The 24383-nt window shown below is 43.7% G+C and overlaps 1 protein-coding gene across 1 annotated transcript; it reads right to left on the reverse strand.

The window, feature by feature from the left end:
• Positions 1 to 325: 325 nt before the first annotated feature.
• BMP10 (bone morphogenetic protein 10) lies at positions 326 to 11415 on the reverse strand. Its single transcript, XM_063930370.1, has 2 exons — positions 10922 to 11415; positions 326 to 1941 (listed from the first exon to the last, which is right to left on the reverse strand). Exons 1-2 carry the CDS (start codon positions 11238 to 11240, stop codon positions 1007 to 1009), a joined length of 1254 nt encoding a protein of 417 aa, XP_063786440.1. The 5' UTR covers positions 11241 to 11415; the 3' UTR covers positions 326 to 1006.
• Positions 11416 to 24383: the final 12968 nt, after the last annotated feature.

Consider the following 24383-nt stretch of genomic DNA (forward strand, 5'->3'; position numbering starts at 1 on the left):
ATGTTTGTTGGCTTAAAGACATTGGTCTAACATAGGATATTGTTACATATTTCATTACTAATACTGCATTATTTTGGATGTCCTTTATGTCATTGCGTTATGTATCCCAACACTGATGTTGTGTGTGGTCTAGGTGAAAAGATCTATGGGAATCCCGCTAGCAGTGACCCAGCTTGTAATGATGTTCACCCTTTGACTGCTCCATGAATAAACAGAAGCACAAAGAAATTCAAAGAAGTCTCATTATAAATTCAAAGTGACTTATTGCTTAATTTACACAATTATTACAGTTAGACCCCTTTAGAGATGACGTCACCAGCAGTGATTAATTTACAGAACCATGGTGCAGTGCAATGCGGAAGGATACCTGGCAGCTCTATGTGAGCAGGCCGGACCGTGCCCTATTTGCCTTGCACCACATAGTGCCATATTTTAGGGGCATATTAATCACAATACACATTTTTAATGCGGATGTGATAAATCTTTTTTGCATAAATTTGCAACGTGAAAAGGAATATTTTCACTCAAATTCACTATTTATCTCTTTCCTGGAGACGGGCTCAGATAAGAGTCCATCCTGACGTAAGCTGGTAACAGTGTGATAACATAATGCTGCTTCCTGATTTGGGTTCCTCTGCAGCCAGAGATCCCTCCCTGGAAGATTTTGCTAAACAGTAGCCCATTGGCTAACGCCAACCTAGTAAATCCAACTGCATTGCAGCCCCCATAGAAACTTATGAGGGCTGCATTCGCAGTCGGAAATGAAGGGGCCGCGGTAGATATTGGAGGTATCTGCTGTGATCCCTCTATGGTGCATCTGGGGAATCTGAATATTTGTGGGTATTCACCAAAACATCTGTTTTAAGGGAATATCCCGCAAATATTGAATGATAAATATGCCCTGTAGAAACATATATTATCTGTACACACAATCTTAAATAAACTCTTTAAATAAGGAAATACAAAATGTACAAATTTACAAGTAGCCATCTCCCACCAAGAACTACTATCTGCACCCGCATTCTGACACTACCATACCCTCATATTTGAACTTGTAAGTAACTACTCCTGCGTCCCTGTACAGGATGGATATGGGATCCAGTTTAGTTGCGACACAGCAAGCTTTTGCTGCCTTTTGAGAGTTCTTCATGTGGATCAGAGTTTGAACAATCGCGTGTTTGGTTGGCGTGACATTTTCTGTCAAAGGGTAGGAGCACACGCCTCGGCACTCGTATGCCTCGTAACCTGTTGGGGCAATTATCCAAGAGTCCCATCCGATTTCCTTGAAATCAATGTACAGTGAGGTCTTCCTGCAGGTATTTCCCTTGGCATTTCTTCGGATGCGGGAGCTGGCATCATAGATAATGTTTGACCTCATCTGCAGCAAGGATTCCTCACTGGGAATATTACCTATTCCCCCAAATTCAAAGTTCTCCTGGTCTAAAGCCTGTTCGTGGCTGATCATCTCATTCAGTTCCTCCTTCTCCTCCTTTCTTTCGCTACTTTGATCATCTGAAAAAACCACAAGTAATGGTTCATGCTTAGTCTCCGGTCTCACGTCTATGTCCAGTTGTCCTTGACCAGCATCTTCCAGGTCAATGTCGGGAGTTTGTACATGGACTTCCAGCATATGAGTAGTCAATCCTAACCGGTTCCAGCGTCGTGCAGCCTCTGTGATGTCAAACATCTCCCACTCACTGTTGGTTTTGTACACCAGCCTGGAGGACAGTTCCACTGCCTTCCCCGCTCCTTCTTCATCACTGCGCATTTCATAAACAGTGATTTTCCTGCCTATTCCATCATACGGCACCCTGTCTCTTGGAACCAATATGTACAGCTTAAGCTCAGCCATTACTACTGCCTCATGGTGAGGAACAGACACGTTGAAAAGTAGAGGGTATTTCTTCACATCCAGGACGTCACTGTACGGCACAGAAAAATCTGATAATTAAAGAAATACATCAGATTAGAAATAGTAAGATAGCAACTGCTCTTTATGTATCACATATAAAAAGGGAAAGTTAATCTATAACTGTAGTAAATTTTAAGCAACTATTTAATAAATGACTTAGGGCTCAATGTACTAAGCCTTGGATAGAGATAAAGTACAAACCAACCAGCTCCTGTCATTTTTCAAACACAGCCTGCAAGTGGCAGTTAGGAGCTGATTGACTGGTACTTTATCTCCCTCCACTTTATCTCTCCAAGGATTAGTACATAGACCCCTTCGTGATATGTAAAATCAATAAGTGCTATGCAAATAGCCGGTTTACAACAAGCTGCTGGGGTTCCAACCATTGCCCTGGCATCTTGTGGCCACCATCATTGCATCTGGGTGATTCCATTAACAAAATAGCCCTTTGAGTCAGCATAGAATATATTAGTATGCTCTGCATGTAGAGGCACCCTTACTGATGGGGTCTATTCATGAAGCAGTGTAAAGTGTGGAGAAGTGAGCCAGTGGAGAAGTTGGCCATGGCAACCAATCAGCATTCAAGTAACATTTATAATTTGCATACTATGCAATTGTACGGAGCAGCTGATTGGTTGCCATGGGCAACTTCTCCATAGGCTCACTTTTCCACTCTTTCCACTGCTTCATGAATAGACGCCATAGTGAGCAGACTTATTGAGATTACTGCCTATGTTAGCACAACAAGGATGGAAGCAGCCTGTGTGCACTTATTATATTTATATATATATATATATATATATATTTATTTTGTGTCACTCGTATATAGTGGGTATTGACTCAAAGGCCTTCCATGTAAAAGGTGATTCACAGAAGTATTTTCTGATTGAGAGTTGGTTATCTGTATATTGCCCCTGGGGAGCAATGACAGTCATCGATAGCTCTACCATGTATGGTCGATGTTTTTTTAAGACATCGGCAGAAAATCATTGATGGATTGAGCCAACTACTGTACGTCTGAGTGATGCTCATGCACAGACTTACAACATCGACAGGCCACCAATGTTCCTCAACATTGAGCTACCACTGCAAATGGTGCAGCATCAGTGGCTCATCATTGTTGGTCAAAAAACACTTGCCATAAACCGTTGATAGATGCAAAACCATACATGGCCGATGGATATATCTACTAAAGAATAGATGGAAGTTCTGCCTGACACTTCTTGTCTCAGTGAGAAAAGCATTGCATAAAAATAGCTTTAAAACAGTAGTAATGATGCCCATAATCTAATGCAGTTACATATGTCATTACAACTCCAATCTAATATTAAACAAGAGAGGGAAATATGAATATAGAGTATTTTTACTTTCTTCACATAGGGTGGCTATTTAAGCCTTAGAGTGAGATAAAGTGGACGGAGATAAAGTACCAGCCAATCAGCTCCTAATTGGCATGTCACAGGTTGGATTTGAAAAATGGCAATTAGGAGCTGGCTGGCTGGTACTTTATCTCTGTTCAAGGCTTAGTAAATAGACCCCGCAGGGTGGCTATTTTTATTTTTGTACTACTGTAGTCCACCGTTGCTCATATTGCACTTTATACGTTATCAGCCTATATGAATAAATGAAGCAGAAAGGAGATTAATGCAATGGCAGAATTATACAACTGTTATATACTAATTGCATAGGCTATATAGGAATAGTACTGGAACAGCAGGTCAAGCTAAGCATATACAGAACTGTATTGGAAGATAGCAGATGACTATTGAAGATGAGATAGAGATTATTTAAGCAAGCATAAAAACATAAATGCAATTAAACACTAATAATAATGATAATATTAAACAGTTATACAGTATCTGGTATTTCGGAAGTGAAATACAGCGATACAGTTATAAGAATCCTAATTCTCACAGTGGATATTCAGCCTTTCAGGCAGTAAATTGCTTTATGTGACTAATGTTTAGGATAACACAATCCTGTATCCCCCAAACATCTTGCGTCACCCAGCACACCCTTACAGTTGCTAGGCACAGGTACCCTGAAATAGCCCAGCTGAAGAGAGAAGTCTGCTTAGCGTCTGCTCACACTGCCTACAGCTCAGCCCCGTGCTGTTAGCACCTTTCCTGCCTGGGAACTTGTGTACTGAGCATTCGCACATGTGTTTGGAGCGGGAGAATACATGTATTCACAACATATGGTGCTATAGCTTTAGCATCTGCAGGATTGACAGAGTGCCACAGATCTGCCTTATGGAGAATCCTCGCTAACAGATAACATACTCTGGGAATTTTTATATCTTTATCTCTTAGTTCAACATGATTCGGAACTGTTTGACACATGTTGAAAATTATTTAAGGTGCATTCTGTTGCCTATGCACGCACACACACACGCACACACACACACACACACACTCGCGCGCACACACGCACAATCTCACAATGCTCTACTGCAAGAGATTGTGACAAAATTAACCAATGGACAGATTCAGATTTGTATGCACACCCGATGATATACATACTAATCTGATGTATGAGGGTCTGCGCAAATGCAGAATGGGTCCTGCGTCATTGCTCGCATGGTTGACATGCTGCAGCATTTGGTGGGGCAGAGACCAGGTCCTTTCTACAAATGGGAACATGTTCCCCCTGTTTTGTAGGCGTGCCGAGTCCAGGGTCAGCGTCATAGGACACAGACTTCCTGGACCTGCCAGAGGAGTTCCGACAGTCAGTCTATGTAAGCTTCGGCATACGTAGCATCGGATCTACCATCGCCATGGTGATCTGATGTTGCATCTTCTCCTCTTTGCCTCCTGCTGCATTTCCATTTCAGTTGTACGGTATGGCACAGTCGCTTCCCTGTGGCTGTGCCGTACTGTACAAATCTGAATTATGTGCCATGTCCTGAACTGCCCAGACTGTATTCTCATCTTTTTTAACCTTCAAAATTAGGATTGTTCTGTAAATTTGCATCTGATGCAGCTAATTCTTTGCCTAATAGAAGAACCTATGTCATAGACAACCAATATTCATGGGTAATGCAGTCTATCCCTTTACTAGGGCAAATATTCATGCAAATGCAGCATGCGGAGTGTACTATTAGTCACCTTGATTTTTTTAATGGAAAAATTGGTCTTTTATTGCGATATATGCCCAATGGCCATAATCAGGCTATCCAACTATAGCCCATTTTTTTGCCCAGAAACAAATAGGGTCTGTGTGAAGTCACGGACCAACTGTATGTGTTTTTTCACAGCACTGATCGATAACAAGGGGCTTCTTATCTGGGATTTGGTTTTGCCAGCCTGGGTAGGCAAAACTAAATCACTGATACGTGGTGGCATTGGGGCTTAAAAGCTATAGCAACCACATGGTAAGTGTAGATGCATACATCCCCACGACAACATATGATTCTGGTAAAGCAAAAGTGCATAAACCTTGGAACATTTTGACAGTTATAGGAAATAAGCAGTTTACAGGCAGCATTTCCTTTTCCTGTGACACAGAAGAGAGAGATTGGTGGTGGTGGGACTGCCTTCATCTATTCCAATAAATAAACATGCCTAGGAAGCTCACAAACATGAATTAACATGCCATAAACTACTAATGAGGTTTTAATTACAGTTAGGCTTGAGGCTGGAAGGAGAGGGGCCCGGTGTGGTAATTGTTTGGTTACTCACAAACTCGGTTACACATCAGTGCTATCACTGTAAACAGGAGGGCAGACTTTTATAACTAGAACATGTCTACATGTGAACTAGTGTCTCAGCTGCTGTATTAACACTTTAGGTCAATGCTGGCTATGAGAGGGGACGGGACAGGTGGAAAATGAATGATAATCATTCGTAGTGCACCAATGGGCACTTTTCAGGTTATATCAAAAGTGTATTGAAGCCCTGCACAGCTCACTCAGTATTTTTAATGGTGGCCCAAAGGACTCACAGTTTCTCAGTTATTTGGGGTTAGTGCTTTGGAAGCAGCGGTGGGCAACCTTCTCCTGGCTGGGAGATGTATAGTAATTGCAGTAATAGCCCCAAAACTGAAAGATTTCCTTCCTGGCCTTAAAAGCTGGAGTTTCACATTCATCCTTGTTGACTGCCTCTGTGGTGGTTGCTGTGTTCACCATTAAATTCAATGAAACTCTTGCATAGACACAAAAATTGCAATTAGGGGTAATTACTGCATTTTATTTAATTGCACAGACTACCTCTATGTCAGCTGTGTCTAGGAACCTGGAGGACCTAAACCTGTTGCATGCAGTTACAGTCTCCACTTTAGAATTACACTATCTCGGTACATGCCGGTCAGGCTTTTTTTTTGAGTAGAGACGTGTTTCCCAAACTCGGTCCTCAAATCACCCTAATGCAGAGTATACACTGGACGATATATTGTTCATACAGCCGACACCTGATTCTCTGTACGTGTGTACACACAATATATCTGTGAACAATGCTGCACGGCAGGTGTGACATATCGTATGTGTGTACAGACAACCAAACGATTGCTCCATACTGTATGAAGGCCACAGGAACCAGTGAAATTGCCATCACAATTGGTCAGACATGCTGTATCGTATGAGCATCCTTACCAAAATCTGTACATCTGTACATAAGGCAGTTGATCAGATGATCCATCATCCTGTACCCCACACTACAGCCCAAATGTAAGGATTGTCATGCTTGCGCACAGATGATATAATCAAACTGAGGTACTAATTAAGTCACTTGTGCTTAAGCATGGATATCCTAGTAAAAACCTAGATTAGGTTTTAAGGATAAACCTAAAACCTAGGTTGCCTTGAGGCCCGAGTATGGGAAACATGATATACTGTAGAGTGTAGGTCAATTTTATTAGAGGCCAGCTTTACAGTGAGTCTTTCTTTCTGAGACAAGCTACCTCAGAAAAGACTTCAAATAGCCACTATAGACTATAAAAACACACTTTCTTGCAAGTGTTGGACATACAAGATGTTAAGTAGAACCTTTACATCTTGGTTCCGAAAACAAACTGAAGTCTCCTGACTTAAATATTTGCTGCTGAAAGCACACCACAAGTCCCAGGAATGTTTAACTGCAGAAGGATAAAGTACAACATGCAATGCCTCAAAATAGCTATTCTGTGATTAGCCTACCTTTCTATAAGTATAAATAATAGTCTCCCTATGGAGACCATGAATTGATAATTTATTGGTATGCTAGCTCACTGGTCACATGCTTCCATAAAGCAGCACAGTATGTGTAATGGTTAGCATTACTGCCTCACAGCACTTAAATCATGTGTTCGATTTCCACCATGGTCCTAACTGTGTGGAGTTTGTATATTCTCCCTGTGCTTGCGTGGGTTTCCTCTAGGTACTCCGGTTTCCTTCCACAATCCAAAAATATACTGGTAGGTTAATTGGCTCCCTACACACATTAACCCTAACATGAATATGTGTGCGTGTACATGTAGTAGGAAATATAGATTGTAAACTCCACTGAGATAGGGAGTGAATGGTCAAATATTCCCTGTAAAGCGGAATATATGTGTGCGCTATATAAATAATTGGTAATAAACAAATAAAGCAAGGCTGATGTTCATCATCAATCCAATATGGCAACCACAACCACTCTTAGTACTGTATTATATTCTAGAAGCTGAAAATCTCTTTTTCCTAATGAGTGTTTATTAAGGGCTAACCTGCAGAGGAAACGGAACATGATTAGGATAGATGACCTCGGTAATGGGAACAGACAACTATTCCTCTTCTGGTGATAGGTTTCCAGACTGTATTTCATCCAACGACGACGCTCATGAGCCAACTCTCTATAAAGGAGGCTATCATTAATGCATTGATCCTCACAATCCAACAAAATGTTCTGTTACTCATAGAAAGGACTCCTTGGGAATACACACTGACGATTGCAGCTTAGTTCACGCAGTTTTCTCAAGTCCAATAAAACATGTATTAACGAACTGCAGGAAATGTGTTATGTCAGTAGTATAAAGACTGGATTTGACAGGACTCGGCCTTGGAACCCCCACACATACTGTAAAGTCCACTTTATATTCACTGACAATCCTTAACATCCATAGGGAGGCACTGATACTTAATGACAAACAATCAAATAACGAGAGTTCTATCAATAACAGCCTCACAGAATGTGGTTAAAGAAACACTGGGGAATGTCATCGGGCTCACTACTAACTAAGGAATAATCCTAAAGGCTTTGAAATCTATAGCAGGTATAGTATTGGAAACATGATCTCTTATTCCCACACTTTTATTCATTTTTTTTTTATATGAACTTGCCAAATGGAGGGGTGCACAGCATTCTCCACCAGGCTTACACCATTAATTGTTGTAAGTTTAAAGGTCAGTGACATTTTTAAGCCAAAAGAATAATCATTGTAATGAGATTGTGGAGGACAAGAAATGGAAGTATGATGATCATGTAAAATATTGATCGAGTGTACTTTTTCAGAATGTATAGCCCACTGGGAACGAGGGAAGTTTAAACATAATTAAAGACAGACGTCTTGCCTGTACATTGTACACTTACAGATTTATTCTGGGAAGAAGCCAACTTGGCTCTGTAAAACACCCTTTGTGTTCTAAAGGGTTGCGGAACTCACGTTAATAAGTTACCACCCTCAAGTCTTGTATAGACCCATAAATTGACATATACTGTAACCTGACAGCACATGTCAAAGCTATCCCAACCACAAAAGCCCTTTTTAGCTGCAATAGGACATGACACCTTTATAGACAATAAGATATTTATTATTCACAATATGATACATTTATAGTGATTTTACATTCTGTACCTAACTGTGAGAAATGATAAACAGTGTCTCTAACATATTCTAGTGACAAGCCATGAAATCTGCTGCAATTATAAAAGTTACGTTTGGGGTTTTTATAATAAAACAAGCACCTTTTTAAGTCATATCACCTCACTAAGTGCTATTGTCATCCATGTCAGTTATTTTACAGCCGTGTGTTTTACATGTTTCCTATGTATTGTATGTATTATTATTATAAAATATGTCAGTTTGACTGACAGCACTTTATATTTTATTTCATTTTTGGGTTGTTTCTAAAGTGATGGGTTTCAGTAACCACCGGATTGGAGCTGCAGCCCTCCAGACTACAGCTCCAATCTGCACCTATTTCTCAAAAAGGGGTCTATTCATGAAGCAGTGAAAAGTGTGGAGAAGTGAGCCAGTGGAGAAGTTGCCTATGGCAACTAATCAGTGTTGAGGTAACATTTATAAAATGCATTCTATGAAATTATACTTAGCAGCTGATTGGTTGCCATGGGCAACTTCTCCACTGGCTCACTTCTCCACACTTTTCACTGTTTCATGGATAGACCGCCTGATTGGTTGCTTGATTTTTTTCCTCTACGTTGTGAAAATCTCCCTGCAGCAGATGTATATGGAAAATTAAAGCTTCCTGTATTAGACATCGCATAATATATACGGTATTGTCAATAGAGGAGTTCAATAAACTCGCGCATAAAGAGACTTGAGATATTTCACCATGCATTGTAGGTATTTGGTTTTCAAAATGAAGGGTGTATTTAGCAAGCACCCCCCTCTCACCGCCACCCCCAAACACTATATATAGAAAGTACCCCACTATTCTTTAATCTCTAGCAAAACGTTTAGGTGAGGCCTTTCCCACAACAGAATGAGTTTTATGTGAGCCTGGAGAGAGATTACTTGATATCAGAGATGAGAAGCAGCTGGAACTATTGTATAAAGTCCGATAGTTTGAAGTTTTTGTTTTTTAGAGCAAATAAATTGTGAAATGGTTGGAAGGATGTAGACATTCTACTTTCGTGTCTCTATTCAAGATGAGCGGGAACTTCAGAGAAAATCTCACAAGAACGAGCCAACTGAGATTAACCCTTCAGATGCGTTCTTCTAAAGAAATGATGGCACGCTTTGCTGTTCTAGTGAAATGTTTTGGGATGCTGAGATTAGCGAATCAGATGGACATTGCGTGAGTGCTGTGAATTGGTCCCAAGCTTGTCATGTGAGTTCTTTATACAGCTCGTTTTAATGTCAAGCATGTTTATATGATGGTGACTATATTATTATAACAAATGTTTCCTAAGATTTAACTGTAGATGTCTATTGTATTCAGAATTGCACAATTTGTTAGAATTGATTAACCTGCTCTGTTCTAAACGAGCATTTAAGATCGTATGGAAGAAAACAGGACATCTGAAATAATCTGCACCTGTCAATGTTTTTAGAAGACATTATTAAATAATGAAACCACGTAGAAGAATGCAGAATTTCAGTCATTGTGACAAGTGGCCTTACCTGCCTTGCCCCTGGAGCCTAAAGCTCATGTAGACTTCCCCATATGCAACATCTCAAGAACCACCCACAGGATATGCATGGCTGAGTGTGTCTTTGGAATTCAATGGAAATGCTCTAGAACCCAGTAATGTGCACACAGCCGAAAGGAGCATGCAGCAGAAGTGTGAAAAATCATAATGAACGAAAGTTTAATGCAATGTCTATCCCTATCTAATTACATCCTCTGTAGAGTTTTCATAACATCACATATCTTGTCTTTCTTTAGTCTCACACCCTCCTGACACTTGGATAACTTTGTGGGGTATCATCATACAACCCATTAAGAACCTAGCAATCTGGTGGACCATTATGCAATAGGTAGCATCAATCCTTGTGTATCTATGCCTATTTCCCTATAGATTGTAAGCTTGCGAGCAGGGCCTTCCTACCTCTGTCTGTCTGTTTTTACCCAGTTTTGTTCTATTACTGTTGTTCTAATTGTAAAGCGCAACGGAATATGCTGCGCTATATAAGAAACTGTTAATAAATAAATAAATAAATAAATGTCTGAGAAAGTGCCTGTATTTACCTTACCTTCACCTTGTGGGCCAGATAAGTTGGTAAAGATGAATGTGACCAAATGTTTCTTTTGGCCTGTTTTTCATAATGAAAGTCAACAATAAACGTCCACAAAAGTCAATCACAGTGTCTTACCTTCATTTTTGAAGCTGCGAACAATGTTGGCTGAAGGCATTGTGGTCCTGTCCATTGCAAATTTGTTGTAGATTTCCAGCATGTATTCTGGTGGTTCCACCATAACAGGTGTTTGCACTGGGATCCCAGAGAGGTTGAGTGTCTTCAGGAAGTCATCTTTCATTGTTTCCAGCAGGGAGTTGAAATCAACCCCATCCTGTTCAGAGAGGACTTCGTCATATAAAGGCATATCATCTTCCAAGCCCATGATGGGACCAGTTGATACACATTGCACCAGTAAACTCAGGGCCATGTATACCCGCAGAGAGATGGGATCCATGTTCAGTGATTGCTTCTGCTCACGATTAACCTCAGCTGCCAGTGGTGTCCGGTGTGTGTGCTTTACTCTCTTGAGAGGACACTGCTTTTGTCATCTGCAGTTGACAAGTATGGAAACACTCGTCTGAAACTTGTGACCATTCTCTCTCACTCATACACACTCCTTGCTCTCTCTCTCTCCCTCCCTCTCTTCTTTCCTTTCAAAAAAGCCAGATTTCACTAATTTGATAACATGTTCCTACAGCATCCCTACTTCTCTTATCTCCCACACTAGAAGCGACTCACCAGATTTCGCTGCTATCTCAGAATCCCACTTTTCCTAATGAGCATTTTGTAAACATTTCCATATTCTGACACTGCCTGTGAGATAGGCCAATTTTTCTCTCTGCTGAAGAGGGAAAAAAAAGTTTGCCCTTGGTCTGCAGCTAAACTTCCCTCTCGGAGTCTGCCAAAGTTTTCCTCAGAGAAGTTTTATGTGATTTTTAGCTAGCTTGTAAGAAGCATGTACTGTATAAGCTCTGAGTGAATGAATATATTTTTTCCAGGACAGATTTTAACATCGCTGCTAGAAGCTGGTTGCCTGTAAGAAAATATGTTAAAACTTAAAAAAAAGATTGGATCTTCCTAGTAAGGATGGGAAACAGTTTTTGTCTTAACTGTAATATTATGGAGGTCACAACCTTATCCAGGAATACACGGGCCTGCAAGTAATTTTCATCAAATGAGACCTCTTATATAATGGATTTTCAGCAAATGAGATTCTCATTATATGACTGAATGTGTTTATGGGTGAGAAAGACAACTCCCCTTGAGTGAGTTGCCTTCAGCATACAGTGAGCAGACTTTCACATACAGGAGGACCTACCCTTGTATGGAAGGTGGTGATAATGTTAGAAACCACTCTGTCATTGTGCAAGAGGCAAACCATTATTTATAAGGAGTCATGTTTGTAAACGGTCAGAAGATGGATGTTATCAATCTATATGTTGATTGTATATTTTATTTATATAGTACCACTAATTACACTAATTACACAGCACTGTACAGAGAATTTTTGTCATTCATATCAGTGCCTGTTCCACTGGAGTTTACAGTCCAAGAGGAATATGTATTAAACTGTGGAGAGAGATAAAGTACCAACTAACCAGCTCCTAACTGCCATGTTACAGGCTGTGTTTGAAAAATGACAGTTAGTAGCTGGTTGGTAGGTACTCTGGGGTAGATGTATAATGGTTTATTATGGGGGAGATGCGGTATCAGGGCACGTCATGTGGACTAATACCACTTCTCCTCCATGTATTACTGCGGCAATGTGTGGCAAGTAACGGGACTGTCGGTATCGGCGCTGCTATCTTTAAGATAGCGTGCCAATGTGTGGGACAATGTAAGAACGGTCAGTAGCACTGACCGTTCTGACACCTGCAGCTATCGATTTTGACAGCTGCAGGTGTCGTTGCCCATTGACAGCCACTGTAGTGGCTGCTGCGGTTACCGGCTCCAGGCTGCGCAAAGGAAATCTCATGATAGAGACGCCGGGGGTGAGAAACAGCACATCAGCACTAGGCTGATGTGCGGTTGGGCACTGGCAGGGATTGCTGGAGGGAGGGAGTTTTCACTCCCTGGCTCTGGCAAATGAGATGATCACATATCCGCGCCAGTATCATACATTCTCCCCACTATCTCTCTCCTTTATCTCTCTTCAAGGTTTGATACATCTCCCCCTTTGTTCTCTAGCACACAAACATACACATATTAGGGTACAATTTAGTCAGCAGCTAATTAACCTACCAGGATTGGAGTGTAAACTAGAGCATCTGGAGCAAACACACCATACAGATTGGGCCCTGGCTGGGAAACCGTGGTGAGGCAACATTGCTTACCATTGTGCCACTCTGCTGCCCAGGATCAATAATGGATGACAGAGATTCCAGGAACTGTGCACCTTTCTTGGGTCAAAGGGGCAACATGACGACAAATTGGACAGTAAACCTGTCATTCTGGTCTTGCTCCAAGTGACAGGATCAACTTTGAATTGCCAGCTTTACACAAGTATCTGTCAGCGTTCCCATTAATCTCTTAGGTACATTCAGTGTTAGGTATTCAAGTTCTTCAGCATTCACAATTACGTGTCCCCATATATTTAAAAAATTTGGGATATTTCATATTTGTCAGACTACTAATCTGTGCTATATACTGTATGTGCATAGCCGAGTTCAAGCTATTGTCATCTGTTATAATTGCTGACTATTATCTTTTATTTACATAGTGGTTATATATTTAGGTATTTTAATGCCTGCCCCAGCTGAGCTTACAATCAAGTTTTTTTTACCACAGATACAGAAACATGAGCACTAATTTTATCAGCAATGTTAAACGACTCTATCACAAATATTTTAGGTCCCAAAACTCCCCTGAAACAGTTATCTTTTAATGTAATACTAAGTATTTTATACAAAACAACTTGTTTCGATCATAACCCAATGCCTCATTACACAAATACAGTATTTGCCATCAGGCTATCATTATCTTAGGCATCATAGGCCCTCATTACGAGTTGTTCGCTCGCAAGTGATTTTAGCAGCTTTGCACACGCTAAGCCGCCGCCTACTGGGAGTGTATCTTAGCATAGTAAAATTGCGAACGAAAGATTAACAGAATTGCGAATAGACACTTAGCAGTTTCTGAGTAGCTCCACACTTATTCGGCAACTGCGATTAGTTCAGTCAGTTTTGTTCCTGGTTTGACGTCACAAACACTCCCAGCGTTCGCCCAGACACTCCCCCGTTTCTTCAGACACTCCCGCGTTTTTCCCAGAAACGGCAGCGTTTTTTCACACACACCCATAAAACGGCCAGTTTCCGCCCAGAAACACCCACTTCCTGTCAATCACATTACGATCACCAGAACGAAGAAAAAACCTCGTAATGCCGTGAGTAAAATTCCTAACTGCATAGCAAATTTAGTTGGCGCAGTCGCAGTGCGAACATTGCGCATGCGCAATTAGCGGAAAATCGCTGCGATGCGAAGAAAATTACCGAGCGAACAACTCGGAATGACCACCATAGTGCGTTCCAATATCTGCCATCTTGGCTACCGGCATATTTTTTACACAGTGGGGTATATTTACTAAGCTCCCGATTTTGACCGATTTTGTGTTTTTTCTTCAAAGTGTCATCTCTGGAATTTACTAAACTAAAATCTCGGCAGTGATGAGGGCATTCGTATTTTTTTTGAAGGCAAAGAAAAATAAATACGATTGAATACACCATCGGTCAAACACGCCTGTTATTTTATACAACTCGGTAATTTACTAAAAATTCATATTCACAATCACTGCCGGCAATAGCCAAACACTGCCGTGAAAAAGTACAAATCATAAAAAAAAAGCAGTTTTCAAATAGACCTGCTTTTTTTTACCGTTTTCTGATAGGCATGCACGGATCAGTGCGATCCGTGCATGTTTATCAGTGGGAAGGGGTGTGAAAGAGTTAAGACTCAGAATTTTTTTTTGCGTGGGGTCCCCCCTCCTAAGCCTAACCAGCCTCAGGCTCTTTGAGCCGGTCCTAGTTGTAAAAATACGGGGGAAAAATTGACTGGGGTCCCCCCATATTTAAACAACCAGCACCGGGCTCTGCACCTGGTCCTGGTGCAAAAAATATGGGGGACAAAAAACTTAGGGGTCCCCCATATTTTTAACACCAGCACCGGGCTCCACTAGTCAGAGAGATAATGCCACGGCTGGGGGACACTTTTATATTGGTCCCTGCGGCCCTGGCATTAAATCACCAACTAGTCAGCCCTGGGCGGGGTACCCTGGAGGAGTGGGGACCCCTTAAATCAAGGGGTCCCCCCTCCAGCCACCCAAGGACCAGGGGTGAAGCCCGAGGCTGTCCCCCCATCCGTGGGCGGTGGATGAGAGGCTGATAGCCTTTTGTGTAAAAATAAGATTTTAAACCTACCGGTAAATCTTTTTCTCGTAGTCCGTAGAGGATGCTGGGGACTCTGTAAGGACCATGGGGATAGACGGGCTCCGCAGGAGACATGGGCACTTTAAGAAAGACTTTAGGTATGGGTGTGCACTGGCTCCTCCCTCTATGCCCCTCCTCCAGACCTCAGTTAGAGAAACTGTGCCCAGAGGAGACGGACAGTACGAGGAAAGGATTTTTGTTAAACCAAGGGCAAGATTAATACCAGCCCACACCATTCACACCGTATAACTTGTGATAAACTAACCAGTTAACAGTATGAAAAAACCACATAGCATCAGTCGGAGACCGATGAAAACTATAACATAACCCTTATGTAAGCAAAACTATATACAAGTCTTGCAGAAGTAGTCCGCACTTGGGACGGGCGCCCAGCATCCTCTACGGACTACGAGAAAAAGATTTACCGGTAGGTTTAAAATCTTATTTTCTCTTACGTCCTAGAGGATGCTGGGGACTCCGTAAGGACCATGGGGATTATACCAAAGCTCCCAAATGGGCAGGAGAGTGCGGATGACTCTGCAGCACCGATTGAGCAAACAGGAGGTCCTCCTCAGCCAGGGTATCAAACTTATAGAACTTTGCAAATGTGTTTGAACCCGACCAAGTAGCAGCTCGGCACAGCTGTAGTGCCGAGACCCCTCGGGCCGCCGCCCAAGACGAGCCCACCTTCCTAGTGGAATGGGCCTTGACCGATTTTGGTAACGGCAATCCAGCCGTTTCATGTGCCTGCTGAATCGTGTTACAGATCCAGCGAGCAATAGTCTGCTTTGAAGCAGGAGCGCCAACCTTGTTGGCTGCATACAGGACAAACAGTGCTTCTGTTTTTCTGACTCTAGCCGTTCTGGCCACGTAAATTTTCAAAGCCCTGACCACATCAAGGGACTCGGAATCCTCCAAGTCTTGTGTAGCCACAGGCACCACAATAGGTTGGTTCATATGAAAAGATGACTCCACCTTAGGCAAAAATTGAGGACGGGTCCGCAATTCCGCTCTATCCATATGGAAAATTAGATAGGGGCTTTTATGAGACAAAGCCGCCAATTCTGACACTCGCCTAGCCGAAGCCAAGGCTAACAACATGACCACTTTCCAAGTGAGATATTTTAACTCCACCGTTTTAAGTGGTTCAACTTCAAACCAGTGCGACTTAAGGAAACTCAGCACCACGTTAAGGTCCCAAGGCGCCACCGGAGGTACAAAAGGAGGCTGAATATGCAGCACTCCCTTCACAAAAGTCTGTACTGCTGGGAGAGAAAATGGATAAGGCCAAAATCTGAACCTTAATGGAGCCTAATTTTAGGCCCAAATTCACTCCAGTCTGTAGGAAGTGAAGGAAACGGCCCAGATGGAAATCTTCCGTAGAAGCATTCCTGGCCTCACACCAAGAAACATATTTTTGCCATATACGGTGATAATGTTTAGCTGTCACGTCCTTCCTAGCCTTTATCAGAGTAGGAATGACCTCATCCGGAATGCCCTTTTCCACTAGGATCCGGCGTTCAACCGTCATGCCGTCAAACGCAGCCGCGGTAAGTCTTGGAACAGACAGGGCCCCTGTTGCAACAGGTCCTGTTTTAGAGGAAGAGGCCACGGATCTTCTGTGAGCATCTCCTGCAGATCCGGATACCAGGCCCTTCGTGGCCAATCTGGAACAATGAGAATTGTCTGTACTCCTCTTTTTCTTATTATTCTCAACACCTTTGGGATGAGAGGAAGAGGAGGAAACACATATACCGACTGGAACACCCATGGTGTCACTAGGGCGTCCACAGCTACCGCCTTAGGATCTCTGGACCTGGCGCAATACCTCTGCAGCTTTTTGTTGATGCGGGACGCAATCATGTCTATCTGGGGCAGTCCCCACTGACTTGCAATCTGTGCGAAGACTTCCTGATGAAGTCCCCACTCTCCTGGAGGCAGGTCGTGTCTGCTGAGGAAGTCTGCTTCCCAGTTGTCCACTCCCTGAATGAACACTGCTGACAGTGCGCTTACATGATTTTCCGACCAGCGAAGAATCCTGGCGGCTTCCGCCATTGCCACTCTGCTCCTTGTGCCGCCCTGGCGGTTCACATGAGCCACTGCGGTGATGTTGTCTGACTGGATCAGAACTGGTAAGTCGCGAAGCAAGGTCTCCGCTTGACGAAGGGCGTTGTATATGGCCCTCAGCTCCAGGACGTTGATGTGAAGACAAGTCTCTTGACTTGACCAAAGACCCTGGAAGTTTCGTCCTTGTGTGACTGCTCCCCAACCTCGGAGGCTCGCGTCCGTGGTCACCAGAACCCAGTCCTGAATGCCGAACCTGCGGCCCTCTAGAAGGTGAGCACTCTGCAGCGACCACAGGAGAGATACCCTGGCCCTGGGGGACAGTGTGATCAACCGATGAATCTGTAGATGTGACCCGGACCACTTGTCCAGTAGGTCCCATTGGAAGGTCCTCGCATGGAACCTGCCGAACGGAATGGCCTCGTAAGATGCCACCATCTTTCCCAGTACTCGAGTGCAGTGATGCACTGACACCTGTTTTGGTTTCAATAGGTTCCTGACCAGAGTCATGAGTTCTTGAGCCTTTTCCGTTGGAAGATAAACCCTTTTCTGGTCCGTATCCAGAATCATGCCCAAGAAGGTCAGACGAGTCGTAGGAACCAGCTGCGACTTCGGGATATTGAGAATCCAGCCGTGTTGCTGTAACACTCTCAGTGAAAGTGACACGCTGCTCAGCAACTGCTCTCTTGATCTTGCTTTTATGAGGAGATCGTCCAAGTACGGGATAATTGTGACCTCCTGCTTGCGCAGGAGCACCATCATTTCCGCCATTACCTTGGTGAAAATCCTCGGGGCCGTGGAAAGCCCAAACGGCAATGTCTGAAATTGGTAATGACAATCCTGTACCGCAAATCTCAGGTACGCCTGATGAGGTGGATATATCGGAACATGAAGGTATGCATCCTTTATGTCTAGGGATACCATAAAATCCCCCCCCCTTCCAGGCAGGCGATGACCGCTATGAGTGATTCCATCTTGAACTTGAACCTTTTCAAATATAGGTTCAGGGATTTTAAATTTAAAATGGGTCTGACCGAACCATCTGGTTTCGGGACTACAAACAGGGTTGAGTAATATCCCCTCCCTTGTTGCAGTAGGGGAACCTTGACCACCACCTGTTGAAGATACAATTTGTGAATTGCATTTAATACTGACTCCCTTTCTGAGGGAGAAGCTGGCAGGGCCGATTTGAATAACCGGCGAGGAGGCACCGCTTCGAATTCTAGCTTGTAACCCTGAGAAACAATTTGTACTGTCCAGGGATCACCCTGTGAGTGAATCCAGATGTGGCTGAAAAGTCGAAGACGTGCCCCCACTGGGGCGGACTCCCGTAGCGGAGCCCCAGCGTCATGCGGTGGATTTTGTAGAGGCCGGGGAGGACTTCTGTTCCTGGGAACTAGTTGTGTTGTGCAGCTTCTTTCCTCTGCCCTTACCTCTGGCAAGAAAGAACGCACCTCGTACTTTCTTGTTTCTCTGTGACCGAAAGGACTGCATCTGATAATGTGGCGCTTTGTTAGGCTGTGAGGGAATATAAGACAAAAAATTGGATTTACCAGCTGTAGCTGTGGAGACCAGGTCCGAGAGACCTTCTCCAAACAATTCCTCACCCTTGTAAGGTAAAACCTCCATATGCCTTTTTGAGTCGGCATCACCTGTCCATTGCCGGGTCCATAGGACTCGTCTAGCAGAAATCGACATAGCGTTGATTCTAGAACCCAATAGACCAATGTCTCTTTGAGCATCTCTCATATATAAGACAGCATCTTTTATATGTCCTAGGGTCAATAAGATGGTATCCTTATCCAGGGTTTCAATTTCCGCTGATAAGGTATCCGTCCATGCTGCTACAGCGCTACGTACCCAGGCCGACGCAATAGCCGATCTGAGTATTGTACCCGAATGCGTGTAAATGGACTACAAGGTAACCTCCTGCTTGCGATCACAGGGTCCCTGAGGGTAGCCGTATCCTGGGATGGCAGCGCTACCTTCTTGGATAAGCGTGTCAACGCTTTGTCCACCCTAGGGGAGGATTCCCACCGTATCCTGTCCTTTGGCAGGAATGGATACGCCATAAGAGTCCTTTTGGGAATCTGCAGTTTTTTGTCTGGAGATTCCCAAGATTTTTCACATAACTCGTTCAGCTCATGTGAGGGAGGAAAGGTTACTTCAGGTTTATTTTCCTTATACATGTGTACCCTCGTGTCAGGGACAGGGGGTTCCTCTGTGATATGCAAAACATCTTTTATTGCAATTATCATATATCGAATACATTTAGCCAATTTCGGCTGTAACTTTGCATCCTCGTAGTCGACACTGGAGTCAGAATCCGTGTCGGTATCTGTGTCTACTATTTGGGATAGTGGGCGCTTTTGAGACCCCAAAGGTCCCTGCAACATAGAGACAGACATGGGTTGATTCCCTGGCTGTTCCCTAGCTTCCGCTTTGTCTAATCTTTTGTGCAATAAATTTACATTAGCACTTAAAACATTCCACATATCCATCCAGTCAGGTGTCGGCGTTGTCGACGGAGACACCACATTAATTTTCTCCTCCTCCTCCGGAAAACCTTCTACCTCAGACATGTCAACACACGCGTACCGACACACCACACACTCAGGGAATCCTCTTATCTGAAGACAGTTCCCCCACAAGGCCCTTTGGAGAGACAGAGAGAGAGTATGCCAGTACACACCCAGCGCTATATGACCCAGGAAAAAACACAATATGTTTACCTAGATAGCGCTGTAATCTGTATATTGCGCCAAATATGTGCCCCCCCTTCTTTAAAACCCTCTTTCACCGTGGATAAGCAGGGGAGAGTCCGGGGAGCTTCCTCTCAGCGCTGTGCTGTGGAGAAAATGGCGCTGGTGAGTGCTGAGGAAGAAGCCCCGCCCCCTCAGCGGCGGGCTTCTGTCCCGCTCAAATATGTAAAAAACCTGGCTGGGGCTCTTTATATATACAGTGCCCAGCTGTATATATATACTTTTGCCAGAAAACGAGGTTTATTGCTGCCCAGGGCGCCCCCCCTGCGCCCTGCACCCTTACAGTGTCTGCCTGTGTGTGCTGTGTGAGAGCAATGGCGCACAGCTTTATTGCTGTGCGTTACCTCAGTGAAGATCTGAAGTCTTCTGCTGCCTCTGAAGTCTTCTTACTTCTCATACCCACCCGGCTTCTATCTTCCGGCTCTGCGAGGAGGACGGCGGCGCGGCTCTGGGACGGACGGCGAGGGTGAGACCTGCGTACCGATCCCTCTGGAGCTAATGGTGTCCAGTAGCCTAAGAAGCAGAGCCTTGAAACTCACAGAAGTAGGTCTGCTTCTCTCTCCTCAGTCCCACGATGCAGGGAGTCTGTTGCCAGCAGGCTCCCTGAAAATAAAAAACCTAACAAAATACTTTATTTCAGGAAACTCAGGAGAGCTCCCTGTAATGCACCCAGTCTCCTCTGGGCACAGTAGTAAACTGAAGTATGGAGGAGGGGCATAGAGGGAGGAGCCAGTGCACACTTATACCTAAAATCTTTCTTAAAGTGCCCATGTCTCCTTCGGAGCCCGTCTATCCCCATGGTCCTTACGGAGTCCCCAGCATCCTCTAGGATGTAAGAAAAAAAGAATATTGTTTTTTGTAGCAGAACTACAAGTCCCCGCAAGCCTCCCACGCAAGCTGGTACTTGGAGAACTACAAGTACCAGCATGCATGGGGGAAACGGGCCCGCTGGTACCTGTAGTTCTACTACAAAAAAATACCCAAATAAAAACAGAACACAGACACCGTGAAAGTAAAAGTTTAATGAACATACATGCACATTTACATACATACATACTTACCTATGTTGACACGAAGCACTCGGTCCTCTTGTCCAGTAGAATCCAGGGGTACCTGTAAATAAAATTATACTTACAAAGAATCCGGGGTAGATCGGTCCTCTTCTTCAAAGTTATAATCCAGGGACTTGGTAAAATAAAAAATAAAAATACCCGGTCCACGCACTGAAAGGGGTCCCATGTTTACACATTGAACCCCTTTCCCCGAATGTTGGGACTCCCCGTGACTCCTATCAAAGAGGGTCCCTTCAGCCAATCAGGGAGCACCACGTCATGGCACTCTCCTGATTGGCTGTGCGCTCCTCCACTGTCAGTCAGGCGGCGCACTGTGGATACAATGTAGCACAGCAGCGCTACATTATATCCAATAGTGGGAACTTTGCGGTCTGCGGTAGACCGCGAGGTTAAGTGGGGCCAACCACAAGAGTGACCCCACTTAACCTCGCGGTTGATGTTGAACTTCTCAGATAAGACTTTTATTATTTGCCCATTGTAAGGGTTTCTATTGAGTTCCACGGTGCTCTATATGTGTTGCGTCTGGGTTTTTGTTTTTTTCTTAGGAACTGCATGGTCATGATTGCCATATCCGTTTGTTTCTCATATGAAACTGGTTTTAAAAGGCATTCATTACAATGAAGCTACTCATAGAAACCTATATTACATTTACCTAATGTACACTGGAGTAACTCTGCCATCTTCCATCTGGCGTGTAATTTGCTAGACCATGAGCACTGGGATGTAGTCAATGTACCGGCTGTCGGGATCCCGGCGTTCAGGAGACCGATGCTGGAATCCCGACAGCTGTCATTTTACTGACAAGTGGAATCCTGACACCCACCTGGTATTCCCACTCAGTTGGTGGATCCACACCACCAACCAAGTGAGAATAAAACCTGTGTTGAGCGCAGCGAGCCACCGGGCCCCATGTTTGGCGAGTGCAACAAGCCCACGAGTGTACTTGCTGACGGGATTCCAGTAGATGTGATGCCGCTGTCGGAATAGTGACAGCCGGCATCCCGTCTGCTGGGAGATTGTATGTATTAAATAGCAACACCATGTATTGACATGATGTGAACTGTTGATGAACGCATATGGTAAGTAAGACAAGAAAATGGCATATGCATTTTGCTACCCAAAAACATACTTTTACTTAGAATCCCCGGTGGTAAAGATTTGACCATGAACTTATTTTGTCTCTGTTTGGAATTTGTATTTTTATTGCCGGAGATGTCCCTGTTTTTCAGTATTGAAATAATTAATGTTATGTTTTTCCTGCATGTTAGATGCCATTCATGCCATCTGTCCTTATTCTCTGGGCCTTATAGACAGTATAATGGAGTGTTTAAAAAGTGCTCTATAATCAACTCCTGATGATAGGAATCAAATCCAGACATGATGGGAATTGTAGTGCTCCAAGGTCCTCAGAGACAGACGTGCTAAGATGCAACCCAGATGTGTCCCTGTAAATGATTTTAAAATGTAATCAACTATGACCCAAACCAACTGCTGAGAAACTTGGTTTGATAACTGTATATAGTTAGGGCCGTGAAGCTTTGCAGAGGGTGTATTTCATGTGTGTTCAGGTGCACATGGCTGATGTTGACGCAGTGGGGGGGGGGGGGGGGGGGAATGGGATTGGATGTGACTTTCTGTGTATTGCCTACTGGGACGTGATTATACACCTTGTTTATATGCACAATACAACTAGCTAATGGGCATTTTTGGTATTTTGGTATTTGGGGTTTAATCATATTAATGTACATGTGTTTAGGGCAGACTAGATGGGCCAAGTGGTTCTTATCTGCCGTCAAATTCTTATGTTTCTATGTTAAATACTGTATCTAAATGGTTGTCACAAAATAACAAGTTACAGATGTAGCCAAGCTCATTAATCCTGCAGCACAGCCGCACGGGAACACATGCCACGAGTGCGACTTGTTACGCCAGGCTGCAACTATTCGCTCCTGCGATCACACCATAGAAAAAGCCTATAGGGCGGGTGCACATATACACACACACACGCCCCATTACTAAAGGATCGTGGGTGCTCCTAGTCGCAGCCAAGCTCATCTTGCCTACATCTTGATCTGTGCTTTTCTTCCACTCCAGATTTGTTGAATATGCACAATATTGTAAGGCTGCCAGAAGAAGGGTTGCTTGTGGTCACCTCGGAACGGGGAAATGCAGGACAGGACCAAGGACATTTATAAAGAAGGACAATGTGTGAGCACCGATCCTCCTCTGTGTCGACCGCAATGCCCTATCAGTCTGATTCTCTACAAGGAAATTAATACAGGATTAAATGGAAAATCATCTTTGGCATTTTTGGCCTCAGATCCTGCATTTCCACATAGCTGTACGGATGTACCAGGTAGAAAACTCTGACTCTATACTGGTGTGTAAGGCCCACTCTCGCACAGAAATATCTGAGAGACAGCAAAGGGTAATATAGACACTAAGGACCAGATTTATCAAGCCTTGGGCAGTGATAAATAGCACAGTGATAAAGTACCAGCCAATCAGCTCCAAACTGCAATGTTACAGGCTGTGTTTGAAAAATGACGAGAGCTGATTGGTTGGTACTTTATCACCGTGCAATTTAACACTCTCCAAGGCTCTATAAATCTTGGCCTTAAGGGCCCTACACACTTGAAGATCTAACTGAACGATATGAATGTTCTCGTTCATTAAGGAACTAGAACTTGTTCATATCGTTCAATGTGTAGGCACCAACGATGAACGATGCGCTGCCCCACGCTTGTTCATCATTGGTGCCGGGTCGCTTATGCATGCAGGCAAATATGGAAAATCTCATCCATATTAGCATGCACTGCTGTGGAACCGGGTGACGGGTGGAGTGAAGAAACTTCACTCCCCCCCACCGCCGGGTTGGATGTATCCGCCGTCGGGCAACCGAGTGTGTAGGGGCATTCGTTTTCACTATGGCTACTCTTGTCACCTTGACCCAATAGCTCTCTCACAGATCCCTAACTGTGAGAGAGCCAAATAAAGTGTGTCACGGGACTACTAAGCTTATCTAAACCAAACAGAGCCCTCACCCACAATATCAAACAGAAAAGAGTAACTCGCACCCTAGCTGCAGCTTTGTACTAAACTCTCAAACTCTCCTTGGTTAACATCCGCAACAAAAAATTAGAGTAGTCCATAAGCACTACTAGACAATTCACATCCCTATCTCTGAGGTTCCTTCCCAGATGTCTTCACCTTTCAGAGAAATTTTCAAGTGAAGACAAGAAATACAAATTCTCTTTCATATACTGGGCTCGCACCT

This window comes from Pseudophryne corroboree, chromosome 6 (genome assembly GCF_028390025.1).
Source record: "Pseudophryne corroboree isolate aPseCor3 chromosome 6, aPseCor3.hap2, whole genome shotgun sequence".
Taxonomy (NCBI): domain Eukaryota; kingdom Metazoa; phylum Chordata; class Amphibia; order Anura; family Myobatrachidae; genus Pseudophryne; species Pseudophryne corroboree.